This window comes from Pan troglodytes, chromosome 5 (assembly GCF_028858775.2).
Source record: "Pan troglodytes isolate AG18354 chromosome 5, NHGRI_mPanTro3-v2.0_pri, whole genome shotgun sequence".
Classification (NCBI taxonomy): domain Eukaryota; kingdom Metazoa; phylum Chordata; class Mammalia; order Primates; family Hominidae; genus Pan; species Pan troglodytes.
Window position 1 is genome coordinate 174,890,475 of NC_072403.2, and position 27,988 is coordinate 174,918,462.

Genomic DNA, 27,988 nt, shown 5'->3' on the forward strand with positions numbered 1-27,988 from the left:
CCCTTTTATTTCTTCCAGTTTCATTTTTATATATTGAGTTTCTTATTTCTACTTGCTTTCCGAATTCTGGTGCCTTATGCTTCATCTTCTCCTATTACATCACCATTTCTTCCCTGTCATAATTCTTGGTCTCCTTTCATGTAAGTGGTGGATTCACCAAGTTTTAAAAATTCCTAGCAAGCTATTTGGTCATAGTGTTTAACTCTGCATGGTATTTTTCATCAATTAGTAAGTTTTGCTGCTCTTTTAAATATTGTTTTTCTTGTAGTAACTTTGATATTGTGCTAGGTCCCACTTTAATACTTACCACTGAAATGAATTGATTTTTCCTAAATGCTTATTTAAAGTGGGCTTCTGGGTCTAGGCTTCTTGATCCAACCTTTTCCCTCTCTATTCTGTCGGAAAGAATGATGGTTGCAAGTGTCATTTGTTTATATATTTATTTGTGTTCGTGGGTCCCTGTTCTGCCTCTTTGATCCACAAATGGATGTGAAGGGACTTTTACTGGGAGCCTTATTTATACTCATTTTTGCAAACAAGAAACAAATGTTGTCCCTCATGAATTCTCCCTCACCAGAAATACATTTTTTTCTGGTGTTTTCTAGAATCCCTCAATGATCTCCATCACTCACCATATTTCCTGTCTCTCCTTCCTCCCACATAGCTTGTGCCTTATGTTAGCTGCTTTTGGTGGTCAGTTTTTCTCCTAATTTTACAGCAAGTGAGGCTTATGGTTCCTTTTTATTTTTATTCATCTTATTTCATTCATATGATTTCCAAAATAAGAAGAAGAAAGGAGAAATGTTCACACTAGAAATTATATTAACTTTTGAGATTTAGTACTTGTTAGGTACCAAGGCACTAAAGGAGGCTGTGAAGCGGGGCATTTGCTCAACACCTCCTATATTTCCTTTTGAAAGTGAAAGCTTCTTGTCTGTGGTTACTCATATGTCATCGTATATTTAAAAAACAAAAATACAGTAACATATTTCAAAGGAAAGATGTATTAGGAAACCCCTCACTGAGTCAGATTGTGTGTTGTTTGAATTACTTATACAAGTATATGGAATGCCTATATAAAATTTTAATATCTAACATATTTCAAATTGTGCTTACCAATTCTATTCAAATCATGTAATCGTATGCATGCATCAAAGTAAATAATGCTATGCAAAAAAGAATAACTTCTGAATGTAAAGAAAGCTATTACCAAAGCTTCTGGATTGGTGAATTGCGAGTGTCTGGCTGGTACTGGGTAGACAAATGGCCAAGTCAGACTTGTTGTTGATGGAGAGTGGTTGAGAGTTCAATCTGCATGTGGATTAGTTGGCTTTATTTTGGAAACAAGCTGACCAAACTTCAGCCAGCTTTCACAAATGAAGATTTTGGCTCAGGGAAAAAAATGCATATTTACTAAAAAATAATAAAATGTAAATGAAAATAAAAATACTTTGCATCTGAATAGTGAAAGATGCATTACTATCTTTATTTAGGGCGGACAACATGCTGTTTAGGTACATGTTCATCTTTTCTCCTTTTATATTCTTAATATTTCTTTCATGGTCGAATAGACCGTGGTGGAAACTGTGGTGGAAAAAGCCTAGGTTGATCGGACTCTAATCTAGTGTTTCTTATTAAATTATCTTCCAGTTAAATTGTAGTAAGTGTGCTTTATGTGTGTGATATATATTTTGTACATTTCTTGCTTTCTTTATTATTGGAGTTTCTAAATCATAATCAGAGTATTTCATAGCTCTGTAAATTGTATTAACTTTCTAAGTATTTTATTTTAGAAGGAGCCAGTGCAATGATGGGAAAGTGGGACCCTTTTTTTTTTCTTACCACTATAAATATCTTTTATTGTAGGACAGTTCTAAGAACTGTTTTCTATTAAATAGCTATAGTTTTTTCTTCTGGAGAATTTCAGTTTGCATCATTAGACACAAGGATTTTCAAATTTTCTATTAAAATATTCATGATATGTAAGATGTGAATGGTAATAGTCTCTTAATAGACACAAAAATAACATTTTTACTCTAATTATTCAGTAAGAAATAACTCTTGCAAGACACAGAAGATATATGTTTAGATATAAACTGTTTACCACCTTTCAACATTAAAGGTATTAGGAGAGTAGAATATATTTTACACTCTTGCCCATTTATATTCTCCTTTCACATTTGGCTCACTCATTCCTTTGGCCTTAGAGTTAGGTGTGACAGTGTATTAGCTAAGCTGTCTCAGTCATTCAGGCATTTTATCAGTTCTACAAGACAGATGCTAAATAGCATAGTCTAAATTGAAGTCTCTGATGACTCTCGGAGACAAGTTGAAGGCAAGAACCGCACTTGGGCACTTAAATATGTGGCCTTTTTCTATATTTAACTGCAAGAAGAAGGCAGCTTTTAAGTAAACTTTTTTAGCCTTTAACTGTCAAGAATTTTTTAAATCATTTGATTGTTGCATCTCATTTTGTTAAGAAAGGCTATTAACCTTTTCTTTTTCTCCTACAATGGAGAATTTTAAAGATCACTGCTGCCTATTATTTTAAACAAAAATAATTTAAAACAAATTTTGTTGTTTAACCATTGCTTTCAGGACAATTTCAGACTATAGAGACATTTTTGAAATGAAATATTGCTTCCAAATGTGCCACAGTTTATCTATAAATTTTAAATGACATACTCACAATTTACTTAGCAATCTTTGGGACTTCCTTATGTCATACAGTTATTACAGAAGCATTTTTAAAATCAAGTGGACCTGAAAGAATCTGGTATCTATGAAATGGAGATAGATGTTAAGTAATAGAGCTGAAGAAAATATGCTTTGAAATGTCGACTGGGATATGTTTCCATAGCCCGTTTGAATTTCAGTTTACCAAGAGGAAAACAAGGAGTTGATGTGTTCTTTGCAGTTCCTCTTAGCTCCAAAAGTGTGTGAATGCTCTGATAATATTGTATGTCCTCAGTATGTGTTGAATTAATACATTGAAGTTTTCCCTGCCAGCCCTTGTTGCCTGTAGTGCCTTATTTTTAAAGACTCCGTAGGATGCTTACTCAACATGTTAAGTTAGAAAGGTGTAGAAGGAATCATAGAGGTCAGCCAGGAACATTTTACAGGAGGCTGAGGCTGCAAGGGTCCGATCACCTCCCCACACCTGGCAGTTCCTCCACGTGCGCTGAGCCGTCTTCTGAACTGCCTGCGTCTTCGTGGACCTCCTTAAATCTTTCTGGAAACAAGGCCGCTTACAATGTGTGGTCAAGCTGAAAAACCAGCTGTAGTACCAAACTGTGCTAAATGTTTTAACTGAAATATTTGTCAATTTTCTTTTTTTTTGAGACAGAGTCTCGCTCTGTTGCCCAGGCTGGGGGATATCTTGCCTCACTGCAACTCCACTTACTGAGTTCAAGAAATTCTTCTGCCTCAGCCTCCCAAGTAGCTGGGATTACATGTGTGTACCACCGTGCCCGGCTAATTTTTGTATTTTTAGTAGACATGGGGTTTCACCATGTTGGCCAGGCTGGTCTCAAACTCCTGACCTCAGGTGATCCGCCCCCCTTGGCCTCCCAAAATGCTGGGATTATAGGCATAAGCCACCATGCCTGGCTAATTTTCTACATATTACTATCTTATACTGATAGCATTGCATCTTTCTCATAGCACCGATTAGAAAAAAAAATGCATTATAAGTTATTTGTTTTTCTGTGATCATCAAAAGGCAATGGTAATTTAAATGTAATTTATTATAATATGCACATGTTAATTTTGGTTTTTATTTATGTTCATCATATTTAAACTAGTCTCTGCAAGTACTTTGGACTAATTTAGATTATTTCCTTTAAGTCTAACAGAAACCTTAGATTTTCAACCAGATTTTTCATTTGGACAAATGAATTTCGAAACAGGAAATGTGAATTTTATTGCAAGAGATTTCACATAGAAAGTGTATTGGTCTCATCAATAGTGAATTTTTGGTTATAAGATTGTAGTAATAATTAATAACTACTTAAATTTATAAAATTTACAGAAAATTCAGACAAATTAATTCTGATTTAACTGTTAACTACAAAAGTTGTAAATGGACAAATATAGGGAATAACAAACATAATTTTCTAATAATTATTTCTAATTAAAATTGTACAGAATTCAGGTTCATAGGAAATTATAATACGTTTTTGTCTGGATCCACTGAAAGCTGTAGGTACTCTGTAAAGGCTAAGTAACATTTGCTAATGAAAAGGAACAATGCCTTCAGATCGAAGAGGTTTATCTTCTGAGTTTGCAGAATTCTATATATTTTTTGTGACATTTCTCATATTCTTATTTCAAGTGCAGATTGTGGGTGGTATTTTTATCTCTTCTAATAATATATATCTTGGAGCTAATGTATTTGAGTTGTATTTTTTCCCCACTCGTACCAAACCTAGTAACTTGTGAAAATTAAGTATTCAATATATTTTTAATGAATAAATGATATAGGTAAAAGTCTAATTTAGAGCTATTTTCTTAACTCTGTTTCTAGTAAATAATTTAGTTTATGTGACCATAGATCCCCAAATTCATATTTATGAGCTCCTAACATTGAAAAACTTACTCTGCACTTTACATGTTTCTCTGGCCATTTTATGTAAGTGCATTGGTTATACATATAGCTTGTTTTCTAAAAGCCACTGCGGTTCCATAAGTGGTTATATAATTTATGAATTCCAGTGTAATAGTCCATTAATTTACCTCTCTTTTCCTATTTCCAGTTACCATTGGTTTTGACCTCCTTCAGCAATCACACCTTGCTAACATCTCAGATCTTGACATCCCACAGGGTAGAAAGGCTCCTATAGAATACAGATCCTTCTTCATATTTCTCACCCATTCCTCAGTGCACTACAGTCTGGCTTCCACCTCATCATGTCACTACTGCTTTTAGATTTTCAGATGGATACTTTCAGTCCTCCTCTTAATGATCTCCCTTTATTATTAAAAAACAAAAACAAAAAAAATGGTCTCTCTCACTTGTTGAATTTTATGGTATCATCCCTTTTCCATTTTCTTGCTACTATTCTGACTATTCTTTCTATTCTCCTATAGAATCCACTTGTTGTTAAATATTCAGGTACTGTCTTGGGGCCTCAGCCTTTTTCTCACTATACACTCTCTCTTTGGGAAAAGTTGCCCGTTTCCATAGATTGAACCTACCACTTGGTCACAGCCAAACATAATCAACAGCTCAGCCCTCTCTAATAAGGACTCTTCAGATGTCCAGTTGTTCAGTGACCCCCCAAGTTGTTTACCCCACAGATATTGCAAGCTTAATGTGAAGAAGGATCTAACCCCACTTCACGGTAGGGATGTGGTTTGTTAGGAAAGGTTTGTGCTGAGTCTTGAAGGTGATTAATGGTTATTCAGGAGAAAAGGAAGGAGAAAAGAAAAGAGTGAGGGCACGAGGGAGAATTACAGGCTGATGGAAAATCATGGAGACCAAGGAGGAGCAGAATATATTTGAGACTGCCAGCATTTTGGTGTGACTAATGCTTGAAGGGCCTGTGCAGGAACAACCAGAGAGACTGACAGTCAGCTTGCAAATGTCTTTGTGTAGTGTGTCAATGGGAAATCATTGATGGATTTTAAGTAGATGAGAGATATGATTTAATTAGTCTATTAGAATATTCATTGTGCAGCACACAGAGGAATCAACTAGAAAAAGCAAAGCTGGAGGCAAAAAGAGCAAATAAAGAAAAGACAGAGACTTTCTTACACAAAATTTAAAACTTTTCAATGCGAAATAAATAAAATGGGAAACAAAGATGATAAGATATTTTCAGTCAATACAACCAGTATTTAATATATTCCAGTATAAAGATCTCATACAAATTAACATTAATGAGGAAAAGACATGAACACGCATTCACAATGCATGCATATTGTATTTACACAAAATGAGAAAATGCTCATCCTCCTTTGTTAAATGTAGTAATCTAAATTGAACAGGAAGACTCATCAATTTTTTAATTAGAAAATAATATTATCAAGAATCATAAAATATACATAAAATTTACCTCATTATCTCACATTGGAGACTCTGTCTGAAGGAAATAATATAAAACATGCCATATGCCTGGAATATTTATACAATGTAATTACAATAGGCAAAAAATTGAAATAATATAAATCCAAATATAATGGCAAATAGGTGGAATATTACTTAGCTATTAAATACGAAATTTTGATAGAAATGGCAACATCAAAACATATTAAACTAAGTTAAAAAGTACACTAAATGGAAAGGACATAAAAATGTAAAAATATGCTATTTGCAGTATTATGTTTTTGAAAAGTTTAAAAGGAAAAGCACAAAGTTATTAATAGGTGGTAGGATTACAAGTGATTTAATAAGATTTTCTTGCAAGCTTTCTGCAGTTTCTTATTATTTATATGATTTAAACAAATAGACAATTTGTAACTTTGTAGTCTTGAAATCTAAATTCCATCTCTGCCTGTAGCTCTTCTCATCCAATCGGTCAGGTGCCCCGAATGATCCTTTAGATTTTTGCTTGAATTTAATAATCTAGGATAGTGACTGAGGGACATGTCCTGTAGAGACAAAGAGATTGGGGGTTAAAGTCTTTTTCTGACTGTGTGCTGACATGGTGATTTCCAGCCGGTTATTTACTCTCTTCAATTTCCTTGTCTGTGAAATAATTTTTATACGGTTTTGTTGCAAATTGATACCAGTAATGTTCATAAAGCAATGAACACAGTATGAGGGGTTTTGTTCTTATTCTTGATGCCACCTTAATTTAAGGCTTTTGCCATCCCATGCTTGGACCACTGCAGTGAAATGCAGACCATTCACCTTGACTCTATATTCTCCTGACCTCAGGCCATTCTGTTAGACCTTGACTGAAAACCCTTCTGGAAGTTGATGGCTCAAATCACTTGAAGTTTTCCCTGCCAGCCATTGTTGCCTGTAGTGCCTTATTTTGAAAGACTCTATAGGATGCTTACCAATATATTGAATATTTATTGAAATACAGTCATGTATTGCTTAAATGTGGGGATCCATTCATGCGTTGTTAGGCAATTTCATCATTGCATGAACATCATACAGTTTACTTACACAAACTTAGATGGTATTGCCTACTACACACCTAGGCTATGTGGTGTAGCCTATTGCTCCTGGGCTACAGACCTGTACAAGATGTTACTGTATTGAATGTTGTAGGTAAATGTAAGAAGATGGTAAGTATTTGTGTATCTTAAACATATCTAAAGATAGAAAAGGTATGGTAAAAATATGGTGTTATAATCTTCTGGGACCACAATGGTATATGTGGTCTGTTGTGTACTGAAACATTGTTCTGCAACACATGACTATATATAAAGGCCAACCTTGGAGATATCGCAGATTCAGTTTCAGACCACTGCAATGAAGCAAATATCTCAATTAAGAGAGTCACATGATTTTTTTGTTTCCCAGTGCATATAAATTATATTTATACTGTATTATAGTCTAATAAGGTACAATAGCATTATGTCTAAAAACAATGAGCATACCATAATTAAAAATACTTAACTGCTAAAATATGCTAACAATCATCTGAGCCTTCAGTGAATCTTAGTCTTTTTGCTGGTGGAGGGTCTTGCTTTGAGGTTGATGGCTGCTGACTGATCAGTGTGGTGGTTGCTGAAAGCTGGTGTGGCTGTGATGATTTCTTAAAATAAGACAACAATGAAATTTGCTGCATTGATTGATTTTTCTTTTCATGAAAGATTTCTCTGTAGCATGTGATGCTGTTTAATACCATTTGATGCACAGTAAAACTTCTTTCAAAATTGGAGTCAATCTTCTCAAATTGTGCCCATGCTTTATCAATTAAGTTTATGTTTGCTGTCATTGTCCTTTTTTATCATTTTGATAATGTTCAAAGTGTCTTCACCAGGAGTAGATTCTGCCTCAAGAAACTACTTTCTTTGCTCATCCATAAGAAGCAGCTCCTCATTAAAGTTTTATATGAGGTTGCAGCAATTTGGTCACATCTTCACTTCTAATTCTAGACTTTTTGCTATTTCTGCTACATCTCCAGTTACTCTACGGCAGTCTTGAACCCTTCAAAGTTATTCATGAGGATTGGAATCATCCTTCCTTTTAATGTTGATATTTTGACCTCTTCCTATGAAGCAGAAAGGTTCTTAATGGCATTTAGAATGGTAAATCCTGAATCTTTTGCAGAATATTTAAATTTACATTGCCCAGATACATCAGAGGAATCACCATCTATGGCAGCTAGAGCCTTACAAAATGTATTTCTTTCTTTCCTTTTTTTTTTTTTTTTTTTTTTGAGATCGAGTTTCACTCTTGTTGCCCAGGCTGGAGTGCAATGGCACAATCTCAGCTTACTGCAACCTCTGCCTCCCAGGTTCAAGCAATTCTCCTGCCTCAGCCTCCCAAGTATCTGGGATCACAGGCATGCACCACCACGCCCAGCTAATTTTGTATTTTTAGTAGAGCCAGGGTTTCACCATGTTGGTCAGGCTGGTCTTGAACTCCTGACCTCAGGTGATCCACCCCCACCTCAGGCTTCCAAAGTGCTGGGATTACAGGTGTGAGCCACCATACCTGGCCTAAAATGTATTTCTTAAGTAAAAAAAAAAAAAGCTGAAAGTCAAAATTACCCCTTGATGCATGGGCTGCAGAATGGGTGTTGTGTAAGCAGGGATGAAAACAACATTCATCTCCTTGTACATCTCCATCAGAGCTCTAGGGATACCAAGAGCTTTGTCAATGAGGAGAATACTTTGAAAGAAATCTTTTTTTCTGAGCAGTAGATCTCAACAGTGGGCTGAAAATATTCAATAAACCATGCTATATACAGATGTGTTGTCATCCAGGCTTTGTTGTTCCATTTACAGAGTACAGGAAGCATAGATTTTGCCTCATTATTAAGGGCTCTAGAACTTTTTAAGTGCTCAGTGACCACTGGCTTCAACTTAGAGTCACCAGCTGCGTTAGCCCCTAACAAGAGAGTCAGCCTGTCTTTTGAAACTTCGAAGCCAAGCATTGAATTATCCTCAGTAGCTTTTGCAGCCCAGTGTCCTCTTCCAATAGAAGGCTGTTTATTCTACATTAAAAATCTGTTGTTTACTGTAGCCACTTTCATCATTTATCTTAGGTAGATCTTCTGGAAAATTTGCTGCAGCTTCTCCATCAGCACTTGCTGCCTCACCTTGCACTTTAATTTTATAGAGATGGTTTCTTTCCATACATCTCACAAATCAACCTCTACTAGCTTCACACTTTTCTTCTGAAGCTTCCTCACCTCTCTCAGCCTTCACAGAATTGAAGACAGTTAGGGCCTTCCTCTGGATTAGGCTTTGGCTTGAGAGAATGTTGTGGCTGGTTTGATCTTCTATCTAGACCACTCAAACTTTTTCCGTATCAGCAATAAGCCTGTTTCACTTTCTCATCATTCATGTGTTCACTGGGATAGCACTTTTTATTTCCTTCAAGAACTTTTCCTTTGCATTCACAACTTGGCTAACTATTTGGTACAAGAGGTCTTCCAGCCTGTCCTGGTGTCCAATATGCCTTCTTCACTGAGCTTAATTATTTCTAGCTTTTGATTCAGAGGAAGAGATGTGTGACTCTTCCCTTCATTTGAACACTTAGGAGCCACGTAGAGTTATTAATTGGACTCATTTCAATATTGTTCTGTCTCGGGAAATAGGGAGGCCTGAGGAAGGGAGAGAGATAGGGGAATGGCCAATTGGTGGAGCAGTTAGAACACAAACATTTATGGATTAAATTTGTTGCCTTATATGAGAGTTGTTTGTGGTACTCCCCCAAAATCACAATAGTAACATTGAAGATTACTGATCACAGGTCACCATAACAGATATAATAATGATGAAAAATTGAAATAGTACCAGGATTACCAAAACATGATGCAGAGACATGAAGTGAGCCCATGCTGTTGGAAAAATGGCACTGATAGTCTTACACAATGCTAGGTTGCCACAGACCTTCAATTTACTAAATAAACACAATATCTGCGAAGCACAGTAAACCAAAGTGCAATAAAATGAATGTCTCTATGTATCCTTAACAAATAAGTCTCATATCTTTTCTATCATGATCATAATATATATTTAAATTCTTAAATTGTTATATTATTATAACATAATCATTTTACTTGGTATTATGAGCTCATTTTTGCTATCGTTGAGACACCTATCTTCTATTACAATACAATTTTCTTATTGTAATAATTTTGTAAGCATTGTCCTGGTCATTTGGTGGCCTTGAGTATTGTAAAATTTCTGATGTAGTGAAGCAATTACAGTTGGCAAATGAGGCAGACACTGAATTACGGAACTTCTCACTCAGGAGCCTACGCTGAAGGTAACCGATTTACCATTCCTGAGACTAACAGTCCAGTCCTGACAGAACTCAAGTCAACAGGTCTTGCCCAGTCGTTTATAACAATGGCATTTTCATGAATCAGAATTTCAGATTGAAGCTGATGAAAACAAGTAATCAATATCTTTGCATCCTATTGTTTCAGTGTTCTAGTGGGTTGGCTAAATGGGCCAATTAGAATAACACAATGCAAATTTCCTGCTTGATATAAAAGTCTTTTTTAAACAGCTTCAGTTTATGCTAAAGAATAAAAATAGTGAAAAGGAAATTTTCAAACTATATGATGAAGACTTCAAGAGCCTTACATTCCTTCCTTATTATTGTTAGTTTTGTGACCATATGATGGACACTGTGATCTAAGTCCTAAATCCATTATGCCACATTCCATAAATGTAGGCATATAAAGTATTCTGTCATCTGTAGTTATTTCAAACTGCATTCAATATCTTGGTTCCCAAGTGCATTGGATTTTATTAAAAGCATTCTGCTGTAACATCCATTCTTCCCAATTGGTTTACAGATTGCCCCTACCATTCAGGCAAACCCTAATTGCATTTTCCCACAAATCTCGTTTGATTTATGGTCTCTTGTTTGCTTTATATTATTTAGAATAAATTGAGGTAAAATTCTTAAAACATGAAATAAAATTTATAATATTTTCTCTTCTACAAATATGGAACTTACCTAAGGATTTTCAGAGTCGTTTTGTTTGTTTTAAAAGTTGTTTAGACAAGCTACAACCATCTGCGTGGTTTCCAATAATAAGATCTTTATTACCATCCCAGAATTAATTATAGTTCACTTGATTTTTTTTATGTACAGATATTTAGGATTATATGGAATAAATTATGTATAGAATATAAAAATGGTATGTCCTTCTATAAAGCTTAGGTGGATACACATGTCATACGTACCTGGAACAGAAAAAAATATTATTTCGGCTGTAGTGACAAAGCATCTGCATAAAATTCAGTGCCACTGATGCACCGAGACAGCTAATTGAGAACATTCTTGCTTCTGTTACAAGTTCCGGCTTTTGAGATGCCAAGAGTTAATTTAGAATGGATCTATAGCAGATCCCAAAAAGTATAAAGTGTTTAAAAATAAGTAAATAGCAGAAATATAAAAACAGAGGGATACCAGAGACTTAAGAAGAGAATTTCTCACTGTCAAGGGATTACATATCACCATGGATTATTTTGTAAAGTTCTCTTCTAAATAAAGGCTTTCCATGGAAGTGCAGACATGGAATCATTTCTGTAGGGTACATGAAAATTTATTGAAAGGAAGAAGTATAAGTTATCTATATCAATTTATAAATAGCCTTCTAAGCTTTGTTAGGAATGTGTCTATTCATTCAAAGGTTTGAACATTAAGAATTTTGAGCTGAGAATCAGAAAGATTGGAGTATATTCAGTATAAGAGACAAAAAGAAAAGAGAAATTGATTTTTCGAGAAGTGCAAAGACAAAAGGGGGAAAGATGGATGATCTCAACAAATTTTAGACCAACTCAGCAAGTGGGAGGCTTATTATCAACAGTAAAAATAACTATGTGACTTCTAGAAAAACTCAAAAAGGGTGGTTAGTGGATGATTAGCAAACAAAGTATCTAAATAATGGTTGTAGTTGAGTTTCTTAAATGGGGCTTTGGGACTTTCCTCTTCACTAGAATAGTAAAGAGGCCCCAACATCTGCAGTGCCAGTGGAGACCTCACGAGGAGCTTGGGCTTGTTCCCCACTTAGTGACGAAAGAGTTGTCTCCTTCCCATTGGAGTTAAGTCAGAGGACTGCCTAGAGAGTCAGGAATTTCACCACTGCCCAGGGTAATGAGGCCACACCGTTTATGATGTAAGTGTGGACAATGGGGGAGCAGTAATGAGTCACTCCTGCCCCTTCCAGCCAGGAGGGTATCAGTGGAGGCCTAGTGAGTTCTGGAATCTCCATCCCCACCCAGTATTAATAAGGCACTCCCTCCTCTGGGGTCACCCAGTATTAATGAAGCATTCTCTCCTCTCGGGTCAGTAGACGCCAAGTAGAGTAATGAGACCTCTACCCCAACTTGGCAGTAATAAGGTAGCACCCTTCCCCCAACCTTTGCCAGAGAAATGTCAGAATAAGCAAGCTAAAACGGAAGCTTTAAGATCTCATAATATAATGTATCAAACATACAGGTTTCACAAGAAAATCAGTAATGACACCAAGAATCAGGAAGATCTCAGAGTGAATGTAAAAATATAATCAACAGGTGCCAACAACAAGATAACAGAAATGTTAGAAATGTCTAGGGAAGAATTTTAAATTAGTTACTTCCAAAAATGCTTTTATGAATATTATGACGCCCTTGAGACAATGAAAGAGTGGAAAGTCTCAGAAAAGAAATAGACGATATAAAGATGAACCAAATAGAAATTGTAGAACTGAAAATACAACTCAAATTAAATAAAAGCATATTTGGGCTCAACAGCAGAATGCAGGAGGCAGAAGGAAGAATCCACAAACTTGAAGATAGAGCAGTACAAGTTACCCAATATGAACGACAGAGAAAACAGGCTGGAAAAAGAAAAAGTTTCAGGGATCTGTGGCACCGTAACAAAAGATCTAACATTAATGTCATTGGAGTCTACAAGGAAAGGAAAAAGAAGCCAGGCCAAAGTAGTACTCAAAGAAATAATGACTGAAAACTTTCTAAATTTGGCAAGAGACATGAACCTACAGATTCACAAAGTTGAACAAACTTCAAACAGGATAAAAAGCAAAGAAATGCATGCAAAGGCACATCGTAATTAAACTTCTGAAAATTAAAGACAGAGAAAAATCGTGGCATAACTAAAAAAAAGTGGCACCTTATAAATAAGGGAAAGCAATGTGAATGAGAGTGGATTTATCATCCAAAGCCTTGAAGGGTAGATAGAAGTGGCACACTATTTTTCAAGTGCTAAAAGATAGAACCATGAACCTTAAATCCTACATCCAGTTAAAATGTAGTTTTGGAAATGCAGAAGAAATCAATAAAACTGGCCAACTTCTAGTAAGACAGACAAAGGAGAAACCGAAGACACAAATTACCAAATATCAGAAATGAAGAATGGATATCATGAGAGACCCTCCAGACATCAGAAGGAGAATACAGAAAAAACACAAGCAATTCTACACTTGTAAGTTTAACAACTTAAATAAAACGGGCCAATTCCTCAGAAAATACATGTTACTGCAAGTCATCCAATAGGAAGCAGATTATTTGAGTAGCTCTATAACTTTAAAGGCTATTACATTTGTGATAGAAAACTCCATATCAAAAGGTGACAATAAAAATCACAGAAGCATATTGATTGATGCAGAAAAAAATTGAAAAAATGGAACATTTAGTTATAATGAAAAACTATCAGAAAAATAAGAATAGAGGGGGAAAGGTCATCAACTTGTTAAAGAGCATCTGCAAAAAATTTTGCAACTTTATTCATAATAGCCAAACCCAGGAAGTAATCCATATGACCTTTAAAGGTGGATGGGTAGACAAACGGATGTACCCATGCCGTGGAATACCATTCACCAGTAAACAGCAATGAACTGTTGATATAGGTTGACGACCCCTTATCTGAAATGCTTGGGATTCAAAGTGTTTTGGATTTTTGATTTTTTCAGCTCCAATAAGCATTTCCTGTGAACACCATGTCAGCGCTCAAAAAGTTTCAGATTTTGGAGCTTTTCAGATTTTGATACTCAATCTGTACACACAACAACTTATATGATTCTACAGAGATTTATGTGGAGTGAAAAAGGCCAATTCCAAAGGGTTACATGTTGTATGATTCTTGAAATAACAAAATTATAGAAATGAAGAGGACATAGTTGTTGCTAGGGGACGAAGGTTAAGGGGAAGAAAGAGTGTGGCTGTATAAGGACAAATTGAGGGAACTTTGTGGTGGTAGAAATGTTCTTGTCTGTATCAATGTCAATAACCTATTGTGATACAGTATCGTAGTTTGTAGGATATTCCCATTAGGGAAAGCAAATAAAGGCTATGTGTGTTCTCTGTGTGTTATTTCTTACAACTGCTTATGGATCTATGATTATCTTAACAAAAAGTTAAACAAGAAAAACAAAATAAAATAAATGAGGCTTTTGCTGACCAGTAATCACTATTCTACAATAACAATACACACACACATGCACATACATATATGCACTATACACTGGCACTATTGCACATAATTTACTATAAATATTTGTTCACACATTTATGCTCGTTTAACTTGGTCAAATTTTCTTTCTTTAGATTGTATTATATCGCTTTTTTGAGGGTGTTAAAATGGTGCCATATTGGTAGATGTTACCATCTACCTTTTCTAAAAAAAAAAATAACTTTTTGGCAATATAAAAATTTGTCAATCATTTATCATTTCCAAAAAATGTGATTCAAGATTTACTCCTCCATGAATTTCAGAAGTCCAGGAATCACAGTTCTACAGTTTCCATGATAGTAATATAGCTAAAACTGTTCTTTTTATGTAGCCTCCAGCTCAAAGAGCTGAACAAAATAGTTGTTAAATACATGTGGTTATTTAATAATTGAATGAATTTGACTGAAAATGGTGGCTATTAATTCTAATTCCAGAACAAATTCCTAATCTTCAATAAGTAAAAGGAAATCTTCCTTCCTACTGGTAATACCCAATGCTGCCTCAATTACTCATATAATCATATACTGGGAGTAATGTGCTATGTAGTGGAGTAAATTCTAAACTCTAATAAATGTGTGTTACCTCACTCTTCAACTCCACTTCAGCATTTAATCATTGTAATAAGGTATTTCTTAATACCACACTTAATTTCAAATATAATCCTTTTATATATGTATTAGATACAATGTATTTTTCATATCTAATATGTGTATTATATGTTTATTTATTGTGTGTTATTTAGATATGTTAATATATTCATTAAAATTGGAGTTTTTAACAAAAATATTACAAATTAACATATAAAATAACTAAAAATATTAGGTTATATTATTTTGTCTATAGTTAGTATTAGCAAAGTAATCATGAATTTATTAAGCTAATATATAAAATGACTAGCATTTACCTTTTTTCAGTAAGCAGGGAAAAATAATCATGTTTAGACTATATGTAAGGAACAGAACAGTACATTATTTTCTAAATAGTTTACTTACTACTTTCAATTTTGTAATCTAATGAATTAGTTCCAATGTAAATACAGATTTAAAAGATGTATTCATTGTAAATAACTCTATAGGGAATATTTCTTCTTCAATAAAAATTTCAGTTTTGGAGATGAAAGTTTCTCATCGGTTCTAATTTCTCATCTATTCTAATGTTACTTTCTTGTGAATTCATGTTACCAAATGTATGCTGTACACACACATAGTAAGCCACCTTTTTTTCTTTCTACACTAATTTATTATTACTTTTATATCATTTTAGTAGTTTTATTGTTAATATTCATAATGTGAGAACATATTCCACTATTTTCCATATATATAGAAAGATTGAAATGTTTTAAATTACTTCAGTATTCCATAAAGTATATCAGACCCAAGATTAGAATTTATAAGTATTTGAAATTGTAAAAGTTTTAACATTCTAAGCGTAAGACACCTCTATTAAAATGTTTTTCGCAAACATAATATCAGTTTTCTCTTCCCTCTAAAGTGATATTTTAAGTGACATTTTCTAGGAATGCTTTCTAAAGTAGCTTGAAATAAAGTAGACTTTTAATAGTGATTATAAAATAATTTTCTTCCCCAGGTGTTTGTATTAACAGATTTCTGTTGTCCCTTATTAAATAATGTGTTTTTATCTTCCAACATATTTATACAAACTGAAATCTTTAAAAACAGAAAGTTCTTTTATTGTGAATTTTTTTAGTATGTCTTAAAACCTGATCCCTATTTTTTTTTTTTTTCAATTAAGGTGAGAGGCCCTCCAGCTGCAGGGGCATTTAAAGAAAGACCAACCAAGCCCACAGCATTTCGAAAATTCTATGAGCGAGGTGACTTCCCAATTGCCCTTGAGCATGATTCGAAAGGAAACAAAATCGCCTGGAAGGTAAGTCAGGGCACAGCTGTGCCGGCCAGCTGCATCTGCTGAAGTGACATCTCCCAATGCCAAACACACTTGGCTGCTAAGTAAATAAACTGGAGTCATTTCTCAGCACATGGAAGATGGTGGGAAAGCTCTTAGAGAAAGCCCCCCTGTGTCAGCCATCCACCTTGACTAACAATTAAATTATAGCCTGCAAAGAAGAAAGTGACAGAGTTGCTTTGCCTTAGAGAATTGTCTGCTGCCCAATTCATCTCTATTTTTATGAGAACCTGGCAGCCCGGCCTGTTTCAGGCAGTCCATCAAATGATGGAACTGGTGGCTGGATACGGAGAGCAACAGCCATTTATCTCCCCTAGATTTCACCTTCCTGCAGGACACTTCCAAATGGAAGCTTTAATTACCTAAATGGATAGGTCAAGATTGTCTGCTCCCTGGAAATGCAGAGTAGAATACAAAAGCAGGCCGATCCCAATCCTGGCTGTCCTCTCCATCCCAGCCTGTGTCAGCAGGCGCGATGGCTGTCACACGTGCCCTGTTAGAGGCTGACCTCCACCGCCGAAGCCGTTACAGCACAGACATTTTTCTGACAAAAGGTTAATTGGCTTCAAAATAAATGTATTGCCTAATGACTCCATTCTAATGTGGTTGTGTTCCTTCATAAAAGGCTCACTGATGTTATTTGTAAAAACTTGCCAATCTCTTAACCGGAGAAGGCTTTTACATTTAATTTGAGAAAAATAAATGCTGGTCTCTAACCGGCTTCTGCTATTTAATTATTGTTGTTATCAAAGACTTTGCTTTTGGTGATATTTATCAACTAAAAGGGCTTCTCTGCCTACAGACAGCAAAGCAGTTGTGCACCCTTATGAGTATCACATCAGGTTAAGGACAAGAAAAGGTTTTGGCCAAATATTAGTTAAATTAAGCAATTGACACATTTAACTGGGAAGTCCAGCAGTCGTGACCAAAAGCAAATCAGGAATTGTTTTTAATTAGTAACAAATAAATTTATGTTAAAAATAAAATTACAAATGAGAGAAATCAAGGTAAATAGCTTAAAAAGGTGCATTAAAATTAAATTTTTCCTTCCTGTATAGAAACATTGAAAGGATTATTGCATTATATCTAGTATGTCTTTTGAAATATTTTCATATTGTTATCAAACATTTCTAATTCTTGAGCAGTCATCCGATATCAGTTATTGAACTTAGAATTATTCCAACTTATATTACAAGAGGAACTTGGTGGTATCCTTATTAGGAAACCTTACTATAAAATTTTGGGGGGGTGGGAAAGAGGTGAGTAACATTATTATCTCCTTTATAATAGTGTCTGTTAGAATGTGAACTTGTTATGTGAAAATGTACGTATGATGAGAAAAAATTTATAGCATGTATAACTAACTTTCATACTTTAGTCTTAATATAAGCATATATTTCCAAAGTTTTGTTTGGATTTTTGGATTCATATATTTGATTGGTTGCATGGATTTTGTGTTTGCCTGTCTATATACTGGCTCATAGATATGTACTGGCTCCAAGATAATACAATGGAGTTTCTTCAAAACCTGATTCCTGTTGAGTAAAATAATTGTCATAATTCTTTATAAAAAGGGAGTGGCTTTTGGTGTTTTAGGTAATTATAACCTACACATAAATTGTATTAATGAAAATAAATTATATAGATTTACTATGATTCAAATAATTTTATGAGCAACCTTTAGAAGTGTAGAGACTAGAAAAAATCATTTTGAAAATAAATTATTAATAAAAATATGAGATGAATCATTTTCTTTATCTTTGATAATCCAACAGTCAGCAGGGATATAAAATGCTTTTCTTTTTGATGGATATATTAATTCTCTTAAGCTACTATTGATTATAGTACTGATTCAGCAAGCTAAAAAGTAATAAAAGGAAGAAACAATTTCTTTGCTGTCACTGGTAGTATAATAGCATAAATTTAGGAAAACATTTTATTCTGGAAGCTGTGGACTCCTTTTAGAGAGTAGCTACTACATTTTAATTGCATTACTGTAACACTGAAGATAAGATGTTAAGATTATTTTTTATTTTATTTATTTATTTTTTGAGACGGAGTCTCGCTCTGTCCCCCAGGCTGGAGTGCAGTGGCGCGATCTCGGCTCACTGCAACCTCCGCCTCCTGGGTTCACGCCATTCTCCTGCCTCAGCCTCCTGAGTAGCTGGGACTACAGGCTCCCGCCACCACGCCCGGCTAATTTTTTGTATTTTTAGTAGAGACGGGGTTTCACTGTGTTAGCCAGGATGGTCTCGATCTCCTGACCTCGTGATCCGCCTGTCTCAGCTTCCCAAAGTGCTGGGATTACAGGCGTGAGCCACCACGCCCAGCCAAGACATTAAGATTATTAAACATAGGCTTGGGAACCATCTATCCATAGTTTCATATTTATTTCGTGGCACATTTGATGAAAGGACAATCTGGTGCTAAGTAGGAGGAGGGACTTGTTTTAGGATGCCATTCTTAAGGAAGAACTCTTGAGTGTTGAAGGAAGCAGGGCGATCCGTCCCCCACAAAAAACTAAAAGCAAGAGGCCAAGACCCTGCACTCTTCTCATGTGTGTGGGCAGGGCACCGGTTTCTGGTCATGCAAACCTCTGGTCTCAGTGTCATAGCTCATCCCTCACTGAGGACTGCTGAGGAGCAGTGCTTCCCTCCGAGGATACCGGCCCTCTCTCAACTCTCCTCAGACACCCTAGGGACTCCAAGTGGACTTGTGAGCACCTGAAATGATGCACATAACTAAGTGAGAAGCAGGTCTGTTTCTTTTATCAGTGTTTCCAGAGCCTGTGGCTCTGAAGGACTTAGGATGCACTGGCTCTAAACCCCAGCACAGGCTGCCCCAGCCTCTCACGGTCATTCCAGTCTGTGAAGGTGCTGGTCTGGGGATCCCTCCCCAGGTCCTCAGACTCCTTTTCTATTTGTTCTGGATTAGCTGACCTGATCTTCACCAGGTTAGGAACCATTGTGTGTTCTTGAAATAACAAAGGCACTCTATGGTAACATCAGAAAGTAGAAGCAAGAGTTAGAGACAGACAGATGTCTTTGCATGCTTAGGTTTCTCAGCCCACGCCCTGCTCTCAGTACCAGTTTCATGCACGTGGAAGTGGTCATTTGTTCCAGATGCCAAAACAACGTGGCAGGCTGCGTGTCATCGTCTCTGCAGCTTCGTCTCTTTCTTGTGGCATCTCTGAAGATTGCAGCAGTGTCTGATCCAACTGTCTGCAGTGGTGGAAATGTTCTACGTCTGCACCGTCTAATATGGTATAATTGGCCATATGTAGTGATTAAGCACTTGAAATGTACCTACCGAGACTGAGGAACTCAATTTTTAATTTTATTTAATTTTAATTAATTTTAATTTAAATAGCCACATGGTTACCATATTAGACCATGCAGCTCCAGATTAAGATAATGGCAGTCAAAAATAAATGCCTGAATCTGCTACCCAGATAGATAGAAGGCTATCACTGTGTTAGAATTTTTATTATTAAAGTGAAAAAACGGGACTCATCTGTGGATTTTTTGTCATGGTTTTCTATGCATATCATAAATTTATTAGTAAATGTGAGAAACGTTTTGCAAAATGTTTGTAGTGAAAATTTCTATGTACTTATTAATGGCAAGTTCATGAGCTATGAAAGTTGAATAAATCTCATCTCGAATATGAAATCTACCGGCAAGCCCAGGAATAGCTTTTTTTAAAATTTTTAAATATGCATTTTCTAAATATCACTAAAGAATTCTTGATTATCAATGGTTGTAGTTATAAAAAAGCATAAGGAATACTTAAACAAAAAAAATGTTAATCTGTTTCTTTTGCTACATTTTCCTTGACCCCTCTAACATTTGGGAAATATGACTGTTGATTCTTTTGCTGTCTTCAATATCCACATTATTGGCAACAAGTGAGAAAAGAGCTAAGCTGTCTGGATAAGTTACAAAGCAGATAATCAGATGAACGATGGAATTTTAAAAATTGTGTTTGAGTTTTCTCATCTTAAATTGCCATCCTTTAATTTTCTGTCCTTCTGTAATATAAATCGCACACTTCTAATGATGGTGATCGGGGTGGGGATGGGGCTCTTTGTAAAGGTTTTCCATATGGGCACCTGGGGAGGGAAGAAATGCTATATGAATTGGTAAAATACATGGCCCATTGTCTCTACCTCTGCTGTGTAAATAAAGAGCGAAGAGAAGCATACAAGTGGTTTTGAAACGGTCACTTCAATAGAGAGTTCGAGAGAAAGAGATGAAGATAAATACCTGAGGCACTGTCAATTTTTAGAAATAACTATATCATATTATAAACCATTCATTTATTTTGAAGATGGAAACAGCTACACCTACATAAAAGTGTCTCTAAAATCTTTCACTTTCTAGGCATTTTGATGTAGTAGATATTGATACAGGTCATCTTTCTCCATGATAACGTGCTATGTGACAGAATATGACATGCACTAAGACGGTCTTGTTTTCCACTAAATTTCTAATAACCAGGCATAAGAATGTCCCAGATATCAGAGATATTTGAATAGGACATAGATAAACCTGTAATCCTCTAGGAAAATCAGGATAGAATACCACCCTTTCATGCATGCAACAAAATCACAAACCTCTCAAATTTGAAAGGGAGAAACTCAAAATGGACTTGTATTTTGTCCAAAATCCCTCCCCACTGCCCGCACAGCACCCAATCAACCCACACCTGGCAATGTCACGATGGTCCTTGTCCAGAGTAGCAGACATGCCAGAGGCCTTTCTGCGTTCTTGTTTTTTCTTCTTTGACATGTAAATGATATTCCATAGCCACCTATATTGAAATGAAATTAATAAAACCAGAACTGATACATATGAGCAGGTATATGTGAGAATGGACTTAGGTGGCCTCTACTCACTGCCAAAAATGTATCTTCCTCACTGCCCTATTAGAGATATATGAAATCTCACCATGGAGGCAAATTTCCCCTTAGGTTAATATAGTAATTTTACCTGTTGATTAAAATTTAGATCTCCAGACTTTGTTTTGTATTAAAAAATGACTTATTAGTATTAATCAGGTAACTATAAACATTTAATACTTTTTATAAATAAACGTTGACATACATGTGTCATTTATATATTTATACCCCACATTATTTCAAAACGGATTTAAATTGTCTTACAAAAAAACTATAAAGTCAGCAAAAATAAGAGATGAGAGAAATGAAAACCATAGGGACCCAAAATGGATCCAGTAACAATGTTAGTAAAAACAGGCATATCCTGAAATCCTATAAGGCGAGATCTTTGTCTGTATTTCTGGTTTATTCACTCACTTTCCTGGTACCTAGAACAGTGCTGTCACAGGGCAGGTGCCCAGGGATATTTGTTGAATGCAAGTAAAGCATACAGGAGCTGATTGTTTTTAAGTTTTATTTCTCTTGCTTCGTAGGCCTCACTTTCCTTATCTGTAAGTGACAACAATATACCAGGTGACTTCTATGGCCCTTTTAAATTATGAGCATTCAAATAAGTTTTGTTTCATAATTATTAAAATAATTGTATTTTGATATGTTGGTGGAATACTTCAAAGAACAAATATTGAGTACAAATTTGCCACAGAGATCAATTCTTCTGGTAGCAAAATGGAAATATTAGCAGCAGCACATTTAATTTGAATCTATAGCACTTTAGGTTCCAGAATGATATACAACGGTCTTGAGGGGGTTGAACTTTTACCAGGAGGATGCTCTTTAGGTTATACATGAATGCTTTCCAGTGACTACTCATCCCTTAAAGTTTGCTTTCAAAATGACAGATTCGCTTCCCTTTCTAAAGGACTGAAAATATATGTTGCACTTGAACACCCAAGTAAAGGAAATGCTGTGAATAAATTAATTAGATGCATAAATCAGCCTTTATAATTTCCACTGATGGTGTCTCAGACAACACCTTTAATTATGTGTTGACTGACAATTCCATTCAGTATTTCTTCTCTGGCATTTTCTCCTTTTTTTCTAGTTCTTTTTATTTCTCAGCAGCATTGGTATTCAGGAACGATAAAAAGCTCTGTCAATGTGACTGTTTTCATTGACATAACTGATAATTTCCTAGTAGGAAAAACAGTTATTGCATATAATTATTATAAAAATATGCACACATTTTCTTACAATTAAAATCAGCCCAACTCAGGATAGCTCATTATCTGTAAATATTATTGCATTTTAAAGTAAATCTCACTGTGATGTGATACTCGATCCATTTGCTATCAGAATATTCACAAGATTCTGTAATTTTGAGTTATAATTTAGTCCCTTGGTACCTTCAATTTCTTAATGTTTCAATTTCTTAAGGATTTTTAAAAAATAATGCTGTATCTGTTGCCCCTAAGGTAAAACTGATATTGACTTTTGAAATCTTGTAGGCAAATTTATTTGAGCTGAATAATTTGTTTCACATCAAGGAGAATGAATGTTCTCTTGGAATTGTCCTGGGTTTCTATTTCTTTTGATAACTGCCAAAGCTTGAGTTTGGATAATAGGACTTAGTAGAATTTGCAAGGCAAATTTTACAAGAGAAGTGACAATTTACCTGATTTTTGTACAAGAGATCTGCCATGTTCCCACAATTATTTCCTTTGTGATTAATTAATAGACAGAGCTTATTCCAGAAGTTTTGAAAAAAAAAATCCTCTGGCAATGAGTGTACTATTCTTAATGCCATTCTTTTATTTGATGTAAATTGTTACATCTTAAAAGTGTATAGCATGAAAATACAGCCATGTATTAGAAATAACTTTTGTTTAAATTGGTTAGATGACCTGTGAAAACCAGATGAAAGATTTTCTGCTGAATGGGCTGGTGCTCCCTGCTGCCTATATAATTTATGTGAGAAATTAGTGCAAATGGTTCACTTTTATGGAGCAGAGCTGCTTGTAGCAAGCCTGCAGAAACAATTTTCCCCCAAGCCTCCATCTGTTCTTCAAACTAGGGCATATGCCATCTCATCGAGCTTGAAAGTCAACTGATTTATAACTCCTGGAAAGTGTATAGATTGAAAAGAAAGGTCGACTGCTGCTCTGTGACAGTGATTTGTTTGGCATTGGCTAAAGACAATTCACATTACCAGGGACCCAAGGGAAACAAGAAATGTTGTAAGTTTCAGATCTCGGTAGACTGACAACTAGAAGAAAAACAAATCACTCCTGCTTTTTAAGTCAGACGACCACCAGGGTTGAAAAGTAGGTCTTGGTAGTGTTAAGGGTGCCAAAGCTAAGCTGCCACCCATATTGTCACTTAGCATCTCATGAAGAAATGTGTCACTGCCCACCCTCTCAGTGGTAAATGTTGACATTGTAGAAGTATCAAAACTCTAATTTTTAAACACAAAATATGTGTCACTGCTTGTCAGAAAGTTCTGTTTGGAGACACAAATTGGTCTTTGATGAATTTTCTGTATCTACCCAAGGATAATCTCCAGTTGTATTCCAATTAGTAATTTAATGAACAGTTCGCTCCTGTCTTATCACTCGTCACACGTCTCTTCTCTTTACTGAAGCACTATTGAGATCAAAAGTCCTTTGACAGATGACAAATGGAATCAGATTGGCAGTGTGCTTGTAAACAACAACAAGAAAATCATTCTTTGTTTGATGTTTTCATTTGAGTAGTCAAAGTATCATCCTCCCAGATAACAACTTTTAGTCTATTGATGTTTTTGTTGTCTTTTTTCTACATGTATGTATGTTTTTTATTTTGTCAAAACTGTGTTTCACATGATAATTTTTAAGGAACTCAAAGGAACATTCATGGTCCTAATTAAGACAGGAGATTGGTAGTGGACATACTGCCACAGGAATTCTAATAGTTTTTTCCAGTTTAATGACAACGAAAAAGACAATCATCTTTTAATGTGCAGGTTTAAGTTTTCAGCGGTCATTACTAAGACCTGTGGAAAGGAGATACCCAAACATGTTTCTATGCAAAGCTCCATGTTAGCAGGGATGCACACACATGGCTTTTCCTGTAGTAATTCTCATGGTATGGTGCCCAACCACGTAAGCAGGCTTGCCTTTGTGAGCATGTCATTACCATGTTTTTGAAGAGCAGAGTAACTACTATTTTCACAAAGTTCATTATGTATGAAGCACATTTCTTGCTATTGGGAAAAGTATAGAAATGGACAGAGTTGACAGAATCATTTTAAAGCCAACCTCTGCCCCTACTCTAAGAGACTGTCTTTACAACAAATACTCCTACAGAATTTCCAAGATTGGGTTCTAATCTGAATCAAAGAAAACCCATCAACCTTTGTAGCCATAAATTCTCAAATTTTGAGTTCTTATTTAGATTGATCTCTCTCTGTTCATTCATAGTTTTAAGCACTTAAAAAAACAGGTATATGGTTTGAATATTTCTGAATTCTTGAATATCTTGAAAATATAAAATTTCAACTTTCATGTACATAAAACACAATTTAATTGAAATTAGCATTCTTAAATTACAATTGCTTCCCTTCATATCTCTTTAGAAGATAACATTTTTGTATTCTATTAACAACATATGTTATGTTATGTATATTATAACACATGTATTATAACATATATGTATATGTATAACATATAACATATGTTATTATGTTATGTATATCCAATTCCATTGATCTCATTTTCTGTAGAAATTCCCTTTATTTTCTGCCTGCACATTTGTTATTATACTGATTTGCCGTTGCATGTTACATTTTCCTTTTTCTCTATCTTCACAGATAATTTTGTGGTATGTGGAGAGATACTGTGTCAGATATTTGTGTCAAGATGCTATGTATATATGCTGAAAAATTAAGACTAGCCTGATTTTATTCCTTTAATGTCAATGTATTGTTTGTTTGTTTGTTTTGTTTAACAGCCTTGTAAATGCACTATTTTTGTGTAATTAAAAATTGCTTCCATGTATTTTTCTTTTCCTTTTGTGTATTCTTCCTTTACTACAGTAAGCTTATTGTCTACTTACTTGGAACTTTTTCTCAACTGAGGAAAGTTTTCTTTTGTAATATTACTTATTGTTACTCTGTCCCAATTTTCTGTTTTCTTTCTTAGAACAAATATTACATGTAGATTATACATTTATATTCTGTTCTATTATTTCTATCATTATCTCCCTCAATATTTTTACCTCTTTATCCTTGTTTTAACTTCTGGCAGAGCTTTCTTTTCTTTTTTTCTTTTTTTTTTTTTGAGACAGAGTCTTGCTCTGTTGCCCAGGCTGGAGTGCAGTGGTGCAATCTCGGCTCACTGCAAGCTCCACCTCCTGGGTTCAAGCGATTCTCCTGCCTCAGCCTCCCGAGTAGCTGGGACTACAGGCGCCCGCCACCACACCTGGCTAATTTTTTGTATTTTTTTAGTAGAGACGGGATTTCACCGTGTTAGCCAAGATGGTCTCGATCTCCTGACCTCGTGATCCGCCTGCCTAGGCCTCCCAAAGTGCTGGGATTACAGGCCTGAACCACCGCGCCTGGCCAGAGCTTTCTTATGTTTTCTATTTTTGTTGGTATGGATCTATCCATTACTGCCACCAGTTCAAATTTTAGCTGTGCTTAGGTAAACTGCCCTGCACCTGGCCAATACCCAGTGTCTAGCATGAGCATGTTTCACCTGGTCTTATTCTGTTGGCCTAAAAGGGGACTTTGTAACTTCTGACACTGAGATAGCTGGAGTACACAAACACCTATAATCCCTAAAAGGCACAGGTACCCAGCTCTGTCTTTGCCTGCCTTTACCTATAGCATTTTGCTTGTGGGACACACTGCTTTCTAGGACAGAATGCAATGTGGTACCAGAAATCTCTGTCCCTACAGAGATTTGTTGTTGTTTCTTGAGTTGACTGTGAATGGATGTAGGAAGGGTGAATGGAAGTGGATAGTGCTTTGTCTTGAAAGGCAACTACTTCAAGGTGGCCTAGTCCCTCCCGCCCCCACCATCACCCTTTTATTCTAGACCTTATGTTTCTGACCGGGCCAGGAAGGGGGATCAGAAAGTGTGGGAGAGATGAAAAAGCTGACTACCTACCTTTGGATTGGTGCCTCTGGTTGCAAAACATAAGTTGACTATGAATTGTGGTTTTCCAATCCAATTCCGTTGATCTCATTTTCTGTAGAAATTTCTTCTATTTTCTGCCTGCACATTTGTTATTATACAGATTTGCCGTTGCATTTTCCTCTTTTTCTGTATCTTCATAGATAATTTTGTGGTATGTTGGGAGATACTGTGTCAGAGATTCGTGTCAAGATGCTATTTAAAAACACTGAGTCCAATTCATTTTTGTGCATTAATGGACTATATTCCTTTGCAGAGAAGTAATGTGATCTCATTAACAGGCTACAGTGACTTGTCTATTCATAAAGGAATTGAGTACTTATAATGGGAAAGACATGGTGCTGAGCTCTGTAACCTGCATAATATGAGTTCTGGTCTTAAGAAGCTTATTGACTAGAATAGATCACTATTCAAGGAAGAAACCGAAAGTCCTTTCAAAGAGTATATATCAAGTCTTAAGACAGATTGCTTCCGCTTGCATAGATCATAATTCTTAATCCTTTATGCAGTATGTGTTAAACATTTGCTGCTTCAGTGATCTGGTTCAAATAATTTCTGTAGACAAACTTTTCAAATTGAGAGTCTCTATAAAACTTTTGCCAGTTCATAAATGGTTATCTATTTCAGGGAGTGCAGCTTGCTGACACTTTCGTTTTTCTTGTATTTCAGTTTTTTTAATTGCCATATTAAGAAATAATAAATTTTACCTTTAAAATGACCTTTAGGTAGTCAATCCACATACCTATGTATCTACATATTGTGGCAATCCCAAGTATCAATAAGATATTACTGGCTTCAGTGTTCTACTCTGTACTTTGAAATAAACACTGTGAAAAAAATTTTGTTTTTACCTATTTGTGAATTTTAAAGATTTATCGCGCTTGGGATTCAGTCTGATTTAAGTCTGAAGACTTCTGGAGTCATGATTAAATACGAGCTGGGCTTTCTCATTCCAGCTTTCACATCTCTGCATCTCCGTTCTCTTATTTTCTATCTTTTTAAATCACCGTGTTTCATTCACTTTTTAATTCACTGTGTGTTGTAGGTGATTTCCTCAACTCTGTCTTCCAACTTAATAATTTACTAGTTTAATCTACTGTATAATTTGTTGAAATTTTTTCAAATTTACTTTCAGTGAGTATCAATTCTGGAATTTATATTTGTTTCTTAAAAAGATCTGCCTACTCTTATATTTTTCTCACTTTATGGTTTCTCTTACTATCTTTATTAGATTGTATTTTTAAGTCACTCATTTGAGGTTCTTTTTCACACTCATCTATTATCTTGAGCTCCTGGGGTGTGACTTGGAATCTGCCTTCTGTGGGAGGCCCTCGCGGCCTGGGTTGTGAAGGCACCCGTGTGCTGTGCTTTCAGGTTCGTCTCTGCAGGACACAC

At 35.5% G+C, this 27,988-nt stretch overlaps 1 protein-coding gene across 8 annotated transcripts in view; it reads left to right on the top strand.

The window, feature by feature from the left end:
- The window catches only part of PACRG (parkin coregulated), a 656,455-nt gene that overhangs the window by 89,478 nt on the left and 538,989 nt on the right, over positions 1-27,988 (top strand). For all 8 annotated transcript variants that reach the window (XM_054686982.1, XM_054686981.1, XM_054686980.1 and 5 more), the window contains one exon: positions 16,352-16,486. In XM_054686982.1, coding sequence (XP_054542957.1) covers positions 16,352-16,486 — 135 coding nt within the window. The remainder of the gene's footprint in view (positions 1-16,351; positions 16,487-27,988) is intronic.